Below are 12435 nucleotides of genomic sequence, written 5' to 3'. Positions count from 1 at the left end.
CATACCACCACCACCCTTTTAGATTAATATATTCATTTCCCAAATATTTCGTTACTTCCTATACTTCTATTTTAACTGAATTATTATCTATCCTGCCTTATCTAACCTCTTATATTTTCTCTCACACCTAGACTGTCTCCCTTTCATTTCTCGCTTTTCTATCTAATATTGCACATTCATTTCTTTAATAATTTGCATTATTTATTCATTTATTTTATTTCTATTTTTATTTTTATTTTATTTCTATTTTCATTTTTATATTTAGCTAGCGCCAATAACGTGTAAGCGCGACACTATCAAAATTACAGAGGAGTCACACAAGAGTAAAGGCTGGTTCACAATGAACAGGGAACGGAAACGACAACGAGAAATAGAACGGAAATATTGTTAAAATAAATTTATTTAAATGTGAGCATTCACAATTAACGAAAAGCTGGCCTGAGCCCGAGAACGGGAACGTGAGAGTTAATTGTGAATACTCACATTTAAATACATTTATTTTAACAACATTTCCGTTCTAGTTCTCGTTGTCGTTTCCGTTCCCGGCTTATTGTGAACCAGCCTTAATATGTTTTTCACCGAGCCGAAACTCTAGGCTTTTTTTTTCTTCTAAAGGAACAGTTATACAAAAATGAGTTTACGCATCACATTAGCGTTTTCTACAAGGTACTAAATCAACCAGATAATATATTATGTTTTACATTTATTTAGAAAGTGGTTGTAAACGGGTTCGGTTGTCAAGGAAAAAAACAATGTTGCAATACAAGAACTCACAAATCACATATATTTTAAAGTGAAAATTTTCATTTTTTATATAATGTTATTGCAAATTTATGAAATATACGATATATACATTTTTTTCTAAAAATTGTTTCATATTATATTACAGAGGCAAAGCTAATGGTGTGTTGTCATCCTCGTCGCCACATTGTCAACATAATCATAATAATCATCAACACCATCACCGTTATCATATGTGTCAATGTTGTTTTGTATGTTAATAATGCTTAGTTCTAAATGCTTGATGTTTCGCGAAATCCTATATTGAATGAAATTTTCTCTGCGTATTTCACATAAGGAATCCCCTTTTGACTAATCGCGCCATTAAGTGGTTTATGAATGACGTTTTCCATAGGCCTATCTGAAATGTTAAAAGACGTAATTTTTTTCTTAGCTATTTCTCTTTTCATCTGTGTCGAAACCAGTTCTCTTGTATTATACTGACAACAAAAAGGCTGGCGCCTTACAACTTCATATCCATTTCCACTAGATACTTAATTCAATTCATATATTTTCTCATTGATTTCGAAGGCCGTAGTCTTTGCATAAGTTTAGATTTTATTTCTGTGGAAGACAAATTAACGATTTTATGTTCCAGCCGGTACAGTAGGGACGCGTTCAGTAGCGAGCTGGACTCTCAAGTCCTGATTATGACGTAATCGCGATAAGCGAGATGTGTTGACAATATTCTACAATAGTTAGTACTAGCGTACAAAAAACATTTGCTCTGTATCCGCAGCACAAGTAACTTATACAGGGACAACATTTTATTTTTACTTCAATTTTTATTGTACCTGAGTTTTTGAATGTACTTCGCTCCCACTCCTTCTAGTAGCAAACTTCCACACACAACCAAAGCCGCAAAGTCGTCTTACGGTCAAAATAAACAGTACAGAGTGAGTGAGTATAGTATGTTTCAGAAATATGGTCACATTTTTCAGTGAAGGAAGAGCATTCATTCACTATTGAATCATATTTTCGCACAGATACTGTGCGTCCGTTTAGTTACGTCGCATCCCGGTTTCCCCCACCCTTTTCTGCTGGTCCCTCTGTAAAGGGTAGTAGCTGAGCTATCTTAGCTCTTTTCTGAAAACATTTTCTGTTAGGAATTGGACTTCTACCTAATATTATATAACTATTTAAAATAATTTAAATAAAAGGGCATCGTTAAGTAAGGAATTGTCACGTGATTTCCCCCCTTTCTAAGATCCTTCTACATAACCACATGGACGGGCAGTAGATAGTATATCTGAGTAAATTTATCTATGCGGATCAGGCAGAAGTGAAGGTTGAATTGACAGTACGTAACGTTCACTGTTATAGAGTAGGTACAGAATTATTTCAACAGGCGTAGGATTATGGCTCCTCCATGTCGCCTGATTTGAATGCTTTGCATTATTTCTTTGGGGTTACTGTGAAACAGTTGTGTTTGCTAAACATCTTACAACAATAGAAGAATTAAATAATTACATTCAAGAAACCATACATTCAATTTCAGAAGATATGCTTGAAAACGTTTTTGATAATATGCACAAAAGATCTGAAGCGTGTATCGAAATGAACGACCACCATTTTCAATAATGTGTTTAAATATCCATATTTTGATTATTTTAAAAATTTAAATGCACTGTAAATATTGTATGCTAATGTGTTGTAGTCAGTATAGTATACATTGCATAATAAATACGTCCGATTGGACAGTTCAGTTAGTGAGTAAAAATACTTACTGTTAATACTGTACTGTATTTTGATTAAATAAAAACCCGACGAAAATGATTAAACTCAAAATCGTAACATTTCCTAGTTTACGTAAATGGATGCACTACTTTTCTTCCCTCCTATACCTAGTAAAGTTATTTGTATTGTATTTTACATTAGTGTCGTCAAACTTCGGTCGTGGAAGGGGGTAGCAAACAGTGTTTCCGGTTCTCAATTGTTATTCCAAAGGTATAGTCAGGTTAATATTGAAAATGTTAGTAAAAATAAAATGATGTCCCTGTACCTGTATTAGAATTCCGATGAGAACAAGACTACATTCTATGCATGTAGTCGCAAACCTTTATTTATGATTATAAGCTCATTGCTGAAAGTTTTGTGTACTGCACACATTCCTTACGACGTCATTGAACTTTAAGCAATGTGAAATGCAAATATAGACGTAGACTATCCATTTTGAATATTGTGAAAATTAGCAGTTAAATGTCATTTTTTACATTCTGGAAAATTATATATATATATATATATATATATATATATATATATATATATATATATATTATTACTCTCACTTAAAAGAATGCGTTTTTCACTCCAAAGGCATAGCTAAGACAAAGTTATCACTAGCACTAGCACTTTCATTCCACTACCAACACTGCCATTATCACTACTACTTCCATCATCTCCATTCAATCGAATTATTTCGTCCATAGTAAACTCGCACTCTTATAGAAGCAGGTGGCAAGTTTGGAGTTACTCGCTCCCTCAACCATTTCTCGAAGATGATGGAGTTCATTTCTCGGTGGTAGTCACCAGTAGTTGAGCCACCTTTATAAATGAGAAGACCACCATCAAGAAATCCAGTTTCGGAACTTATATCTACTATTATAAGCCTTTTGGACTTGTTTTCTTCTAACATCTTTTCCTTTCTGCCACCATTCTTGCAAAGTCAAATAGATGTCTATCCAAGACTCCTATAGATAAAATATTTGTCTTTGCTCTACTCTAAAGCGTTTAACTTTTGTGATAGTTCTGCAACGCCAATGCTTTTTAGGCTGTATCAGCCTAGCATCAAGCACGAGCAGACCAACACATGTCAAACCACACGCCAGGCTGTACTAAATTTATGGACCTGACAACCTCCATATTGTATCAGTAAATATCTATGATTTACATCAATTTCATCAACTACAATTGGATGAAACGTCTTAACAACACGCATTTTAACAAAATATAAACATGTTAGTGACAAAACGACACTGCGCTTTAGTTCAACGTCAAACATCAAGATCAACAGAAACTGCCCTATTCAACGAACTTTAAATCGGCAAATACAGCCAACATATGTTCAACGTGATTATAATCTTTGAAAATGGTTTTACAAAGTGTTCACATTTTAATGACTACGCTAATAGTGGTTACAATTCTTAAACAGTTTTATTTTTTTATATTTTAGATCATATCACATGACTTGCAGTGATTTAAATCGGCAAATACAGCCAACACATGTTCAAAGTGATTTAAACTTTTAAAGTGTTTATACAAAGTGTTCACTTTTCAATAACTACGCTAATAATGGTTACAATTCTTAAAAAGTTTTATTTTATATTTTAGATCATATCATATGACTCGCAGTGATTTAACCTAACACAGCATGTATATCATAGATCAACCTAAGTTAAGTCCAAGCAATCACACTAATATGACCCGAAAATTACCACATTAAGTTCCATCTAATAGGCAAGGTTTTCATCATATTAATCTAACATTTCACATCTGAAGATGATACACATGTATCGAAAACGTTAATGAAAATTTATTTATTTTATGATAAGCAAAGGCGGTTTTGTACACATATAATTATAGTCAAACATTAATAGCTTATCGGCAAACTTCAACATGAAATTGATTTGTACATATGTAATCGATATGCTTTTCCCATGATAAACTTGAGTCCTATGTATGTATGTATGTATGTATGTATGTATGTATGTATGTATGTATGTATGTATGTATGTATGTATGTATGTATGTATGTATGTATGTATGTATGTCTTGAAAAGTTCATGTTTATTACACACATCACTAGCAATAGTGTGGGGATCTCTAGCGCCAGTGACCTTCTTTGAAACCCTAAGAGATCCAAGTGACTTTTGTGGAGAAAAATGGAGTTGCAGCAGTTTTTCTCGAAAATGTTCCCTTGATACCATCCTAGAGCTGTCACAATTACTCTTATCACTGGAAAAAAGTGAATAGTAAAAAGTACATCATTATGCTTCCCCACGACACCAGCTGCTTTGAATTCCCTTGTCTAATGTTTAACAGAACAGTCGCCTGTAGGAATTTCTGCTAGAGGTAGGCCTACTAGCACCTGAGTCTCAGACAGTGCGTGAGAAGAATGATATACGCTACTAAATTAATAATCATAACGACTCACTAGGGTACGGATATAGTGTATAAAAGAATTATGAGTGCATAGCTTCTACGCGCGTCGGAATTGAGACATCTTAAGCCGAAAATCTGTAGCAACCTTTTGAGATGTTCGTGCAATGAGAGGTTAGACTTTAGTATTAAATTAAACACTTTTAAACTCAATATTCTGCACAATTTAAGAATAAAACAGTTGGTTTATGATGGCTAAAATAAGGTATGAAAAAACTACTCTGAAATTTTTCTAAATGACGAGAAAACTGCATCAATAGTTGTGCCAGACTTTTGTAAAGTTTATTTATGCATGCATTAATATCTTGAGTTTAGGATTTTTGGGTTTACCAATAGACTGTTTGGCTATTGTTGAATTCCTTTTTATTGTCGTGTGTTATAGATGGCTTGTGTTCATGTAGGCTAACTGATTTTATATTTTGTTTTAATGGTTATGATAATGATGATTAAAGCGGTGATGAATCATTGTATGTAAACTTCCAATCTGACATTTGCCTTTGTGATTGAAGGAAGCCATGAAAATCTCCAGTCAGATTGGCCTGCCATGGGGTTTGAACCCGGAACCTCTCGAATGCGAGTCTCAAACGTAGCCGTCTGTGCTACCTCGCTCTGTCTACCAAAAGTTTAAGAGCAGTTGCAAATTTCATATAATTATCGCCTGGTCCTATATTGTCACTATTTTCCTCATTGATATTTTGTGAATTATTTAGACTTTGAGACATCTATTGATGTAAAGAACGTGAAAATACGACATGTAGTTCCCGAATTCTGAATTTTTAGATAATTATTGCTGTTTTGAAAAATTGTACATTTCTGATGTCGGATTAATCTGTAAATGCTGAACCAGTGTGTTTAATTTGGTAATTAATTTTTTCAATCAATGTGAGGGTTATAAGAACATATTGGTAACAGAAAAAATGCAAATAAAATGTTTATTGTTTGACAATTTTTTTCTAAAACAAAGAAATTACTCATCATTTTAAGTAGTAGACTCTCCACAGCGGATTGAGCTGTCGTGACCAGGCTTGCGCCGATCGAAAGTTAGTTTCTCGCTCCATACAATGGCATGAAGGTCCTTTTTCCAGAGTGTTCTGCTGAAGTGAGGGACTACCGTTTTACGAAGCGTTTCTTACACCAAGAGTGGTGTTATTGCAAACTGTGAATATGGGAAAAAAAGGGTGTCTGAGGCGTTGAAGTAGTAAATAATTGGGATGAATAGGTGCGGCAGGTCTCACAGAGAAATTGCAGCACAATTGCCTGTAAGTAAAACCTCTGTAACTAATACAATAATGAAGTTTCGTGAGATAGTGAATGATTGGTTCTTAGTATGCGTAAACGTGTTAGAATGTGTCTGAAGAACAATGGAAGTCAAACTGACTACTGAACGTACAATTATAGTGAGTACAGAAGTGGAAAAATAATTTTGTGAATTAAAATAATATCTTTTATGCTCGACCATGCCGAAATATAGTAATTTTACACCTGGTAGTAGCCCTTTAATGCACCTCATTAAAGTACACCTATTCATTAAAGTTTAGGTGTTCAGCCAATGACAAATCACCTTTGTACCATTGTAAAACCGCAAGTATCGATTATTCTCGGATATGCAATCGAAAGACAATTAGCGAAAAGTCACGGAGGCTGGAAATCAAATACTGTCGCAGAAGGTTATGTTCTGTTACTATAATAATTAACGTTAATTGTAAATAATATTCAAATAAATTCAATTTGTCATCTCGTTTTTCAATTCTAAATCAATTTTCAGGTTATATCAAGGCTAATGTTCATCTTATTCTCTACGTTATATCAAGGTCAATAACATTCGGCCTCGGAAAAATCAATACTTTCGCATCTGCGCACATCTCACAATTCAGGTCAGTTCGCTACTCACATAACCATAATATGACCTACTTTTTAATAATTTCAAGTTAGAAATATGGTCGAGCATAAAAAGTCGTATGAAACTTGCCTATAATGGTAATTAAGACTCCCGTATGAAAATTATGAAACTCGCTTGCGCTCGTTTCATAAACAAACATATTTGCGTCTTAATTACTACCATTATAGGCTCGTTGCATAATGTACTATTATGTTCATGTTGAAAAAAATGAACGATTTAAAAAAAATCATGTAAAAATGTATCCGGTTGTGTTTCGTGCCTTAAGAGACCCCACTGATTACTTATTTTCAGTGACTTCTGAAGTGCATACTAATTTGTTTACATTTTATTTCGAACCCCAGTTCCACGGTTTACGTAAATGTCTCCAGATATGCCCTTTGACCATAGAGACATGGGAAAACACATTCAGCAGTAGAACACTATAGTAATATGTAAGCAATGAAATAGTTTTTTCATGAAAGTATTCCCATAATTTTGTTTATAATAAAATAAAATGTCAGTTACAAGGTGGTCTTTAGGTACAGTAGACCTAACAACGTACACAACACCTAGTGTCATCTTAAAAAATCCGTCACAGAATTTTGGCACAATGTGCAGAGGTGCACTCATTACGAGTGACTAAGTGGCCGGGATCCGACGGAATGAGCGCCGTGTTAAATCACTAAGTGATTATTTAAGTATAACATATTATTGTGATATACCAAAGTACGTATGATATTTCCGTGCAGGAATTCTGCATTACCACAAGATGAAGGATGGGTAGAAAGGAGAAAAATGGGACATTGTTCCACTGTCACACATCTGTGACACAGTGCATGAGGGTTGGCCACTAAAGAAAAACTAAGAGGTGGAACTTAAACTGAGAGGATTCGATCCGACATCGGAACTGGAATCCGGTGTGGCTTAGTGGATAAAGCGTCAGCACGTAGAACTGAAAACCCGGGTTCGAGTCTCGGTGCCGGAGAGAATTTTTCTCCGCTCCACCCATCCTTCATCATATGGTAATGCAGAATTTTTCTCCGCTCCACCCATCCTTCATTAGATGAACTCTGTTCAAAATGTCGACCTCCTGCCTGAATACAGATCGCAGCTCATTGTCTCATATACATAAATTTACGAGATTCTACATTTTGATGTCGTAAATAAAATTCTCAAGTGTTTTCGTATAGTTTTCATTTCGTTCATCCTCAATTGAGGTGCAGATGCTGCTGTCCAATTTCCGATAAGAGGAAATACGTGAAAATTTGCCTGTTACTTATTATTCTGTCTCCGGAGGTAATTAATTACGTATAGGTGCCCCCAAGGTTAACATGAAATGTGAACATAAAACACTAAGATAACACCAGAAAGTTTTATATGACCTTATTTAAAGACAGAGGAAGCGATTAATTTCAGTTCATATTTTCCCATGTTTAACCTATTGCTTGATATCTACACGAAGGTTTTTTTCAACAAATGTTATTTCTTTTTGTGCAGGAATTACGAGTGTTTCGGTGCCGAGGCTGTGGTCTGTCCAATATCAACACTCTTATCTACCGTCTGATGCCCAGCTTGCTGTACCTTGACTTGGGCGACAACGAGTTCAAGTACGTCGCCTCAGATGAGTTTCGTGACCTGAAAAATCTGCAGGTTCTCATGCTGGATGGCAACCAACTTCCCGTAGTTTTGGAGCGAACATTCGGCAACAATGGACCTACAGGAGGACAGGTCGATCTCCTGACACTCTCTCTCGCCCGCAACAGACTCGCCAAAGTGACCGCAACGGCGTTTGCGAACCTCACAACTCTTCAAGAATTAGACATAAGCTACAACAAGCTGGATCGTCTGGAAACTGCTACTTTCATCCCACTGGCTGAATCTCTCCGTCGCTTGAAACTGAGCGGCAACTATATTCCCCTCACAGAACTCAAATATGTGCTACAAGTGATTCTGAAGCTCCGGGATCTCTCTCTGGCGGACATGGGGATTACAGAAATCCCTCTGGGGCTTTTCGTGTTTCATGAACATCTTCGATTTCTCAACTTGTCTGGCAACAACTTCATGCGGTTCAACCCCCAGATCCTGTCACCAATTCCAAAGTTGCAAGAGCTTGATCTGTCAAGAAATAAATTCCGTGGTTTGGACGAGAGACTTCTGCTGAGACTAGAGGCCTTGAAGACGCTACACCTGCACGGAAACCCTTGGGTTTGCGACCTGTGCCACATGTCGTACATGCTCAACTATATGAACAAAAGTACTGTTGGCTTTGCTATGAGAGACCTAGCATGCGCTTTACCATACTCGCTGGAGGGACGACTCCTCGGGTCTTTGTCAAGGTCCTCATTGTCATGGTGCACAAGTAGCGACGGTGGTCTGGGTTATATGGAAGGCGGTGGAATCATCACTACTAATTTCTTGGCTGAGCATTCCAGATTTGGATTACTGGCGGCGGGTGCTGCTGTTCTTTTGTTACTGCTGACAGGTGCTGCACTCCTGGCGGGTATCGCGTACTCCCGTCACCATGCCGCGCATTATTACACTCACGAAGAACAGAGAGGACCAGAACACGAGGCCATTTTCGAGAACCCTGCAGCGATACTCGGCGAGAACGGAGACATCAAATACAAGATAGTGCCGCTGGATATTACAAAAGCACCACCAAGAAAGAAGAAAGTGTCAATTTCTACAATTGACGGGATCACGAAAGATCCCGAACTGCATTCATTGACTAATGGGACCTGAGTAGTGCGATTCAGTGACACAGTCGAGACTCATTGCTAGTATTTCGTAGAGGCTGTCGTCCTCCCTGAACTATCTGGTAGGGGGTTCGAGTCCGGCAGGCTGTCTACAATACTGCATGAGTAAGTGTCACTGAATTTAAAACAAAGTGCACAACAAACGACACTGTGAGACATTCGGTCATGTTGTTGTTTCGACCTTTGCAATGCCACTGTGAAAGTTATATCGATTACTACAACTTCTGGTTTGTGACAAGGTCAAGTGTTTTATATACACTGGATCGTTCAACTGACGTACAAGAAGAGAAGACTGACTTCGAGTGAAGGTGGTCCGCATACCACACACAGTGATATCAAAGACCTATCGCGACGTGGTACGAGTGTTTGATGCTTGGAGGCTATGTGGAATTGATTTCCGATATGGTGAGCCAGTCCCGCTCAAGTAAAGGCAGGGAATTTCGCTAGTGCAAAGTGGCAAGCACCTAGTAGCTGGTAGATGTGAACAAGAAGAACACGCCGGAGGGTGGAACCCTCTCTTACTTTGAAGGAAATTCTTGTTATAGCAAGAGTGCTTCTCCTTTCCTACCCTTCGGCTTAATTAACGATCCCTTTTCTCCCCCTTCTTACATCTTGGTGCTACCGGCGGGAGAAAGGGAGATCTACGGAGAGTATCGGACTTCCAAACCCAAACCTGTTAAAAAAACTTCGACGGCTTGATTTTTATTGAGGAGTTTATATACATACAGACATATTTAGACTTTAAGTGTGATGAATCATCAACTTCATAACGAAAATTGACATACATTGTACATAGGCCTATATAACCTTGAATTGAGTACTCATTCTATATTTTATTCAGCCAAGTTAGTTTATAGACGTGGTTTACGCCATAAACAGGGGAAAGAGAAATTTAACAATATGAAGAGGCAAGACGGTGATAACAGAATTGTGAGTCTTTTTATATAGTGATAGGACTTAAATGAACTATTTAGAATATAGTTTACGGTGATAATAATGATGAATTTTTGAACCCAAAATATTCTATTTTAAATCTTTTTAGAGTGTACATGAGAAATGAAGAGTGTTCCGTTAGTGATCCACATTTGCCATTGAACTGTGTGATTATGATTCAGCAAACACGATTTACTCTGTGTACCTAAATATTTTTTGCCCCTGTAACAATTAATAGTTGTTATGGTGAAATAATTAAAATATTTTTCAAAGTGTTTAGTGCATATCAAGGGATGGACACGTTTTTAAATATTACACTGAAATGCGCCATTTTCTGTCTGATATATATTTTTTTTAATTACGGGACCATGCATAGCATTCCGTTATGAATTCTAATAACATCAAATTAAAGCAGTGGGCAGCTACAGTTATTTGTGATTTTATAAATGATTTAGAATTAATCAAAATGTTATTGTTATTTTGGTGCCTATTGCTTATTAACCTAGCATAAGCCTCACTAATAAATCTGCACAATACGGTTTTCTCGCTTACTTATTTCTTATGCAATAAGGAATAATATATACTTAATCATATTTGTTATCGTAATGAAGGAAAATGTTTAAAATATCTACTTAAGTAAACATGTATAGGTATCTAGAATTTTTCGGAAATATCAGGGTTGTAAAAATAAAAATTCTTTATGTGCTTTCTATTGTTACATATTACATTACTTCAACGGCACGGGTGCAGAATTTTTATCTATCTTTTTAGAATAAATGATATCGTGACATTGAATTTAACTCTAACATCAAAATTATGGGAAAAAAATGTAATATTGCAGAAACGAAAGCTTAAATCTGCAAAAAAATTATGAATTTTTTACTATATAGACCTAAGAATATCTCGATACGAAAAATTTGAAACTGCTGTATATTTTTACAATAAGTAGTTTCTTTTTAAATGCATGAACTCCGAATATTAAGAAATCAAATTAACAATTAAAATGACATACACAGGTGCGATACTCTATATATCACAATATAACACTAAGCCGATATACAGAGAGATAAATTTATAATCTACGAATGCGAGATTCCGGGTTATTTGTGACCAAATATAAAAATTCCATTTTAATTTTAATTTAAGAAACTTACCACCAGAGTGGCCTGCATGACATGAGAAAGTATACCTAACAAAATGTAATCATTTTAAATGATAAAACAAGAATATAAACATAAATTTAGAGTACATATTACATAAGATTCCACTAGAAAACTTTTCTGCCTAATATTGTAGAAAACCATTGCATTAGAATGACAGACACTACAAAGCGGCCTCGCACTGTTTCCCTTAAAGATGGCTCAGCTTATGCGGAAGGAGGTAACGTGAGTGCCGGTAACGTATTTCATCGATGTGCGCTGTATGCTCTCTCAAATTATAAATGAATATCATAGCTGTACGATTAGTTACAATTAAATTATGATATATATGAACATTAATTTAATTATTTAACTTTGTAAACATTGTCACAAATCAATATATTATTTCTAAGCAAATTGTAATGTATATTGTTTATTTTCAGGTAATAAATTTCAGTCTACGATTTTGTTGTTTTTTTACGCCATTTCATAAATTCACAAACATAAAAATTTCGGAGCTACATATTATTTCTCTCATAAGGGAAAACAGGGAATTTGGAACCGATCTGTTTATTCCGTTACCAAAGATTATTTCGAAGCCTGACTCTTGGGAACGAATATTCTAGAAATTTTTCCTGGACCTTTCTACATTTACGACATGGTTAAAAAAAAATAGAAAAATCTCGCACGATATAGAACATTGTGATTGTTTTCAGCCACTTCTCGGAAGTCAGATTTGAACTGGATTAATGTGAACAGAGTTCAGTATTATACAACGCGACCAAATCTC

General features: G+C 35.8%; 1 protein-coding gene across 3 annotated transcripts in view; it reads left to right on the top strand.

Moving 5' to 3' along the window:
- rdo (reduced ocelli) overlaps window positions 1-12109 on the top strand; it is an 819123-nt gene extending 807014 nt beyond the window's left edge. For all 3 annotated transcript variants that reach the window (XM_069842056.1, XM_069842055.1, XM_069842057.1), the window contains one exon: window positions 8315-12109. In XM_069842056.1, coding sequence (XP_069698157.1) covers window positions 8315-9559 — 1245 coding nt within the window. In that variant the 3' untranslated portion in view covers window positions 9560-12109. The remainder of the gene's footprint in view (window positions 1-8314) is intronic.
- The last annotated feature ends 326 nt before the right edge of the window (window positions 12110-12435 follow it).

This window comes from Periplaneta americana, chromosome 12 (genome assembly GCF_040183065.1).
Source record: "Periplaneta americana isolate PAMFEO1 chromosome 12, P.americana_PAMFEO1_priV1, whole genome shotgun sequence".
NCBI lineage: Eukaryota > Metazoa > Arthropoda > Insecta > Blattodea > Blattidae > Periplaneta > Periplaneta americana.
This window is presented reverse-complemented; position numbering and strand designations above follow the sequence as displayed.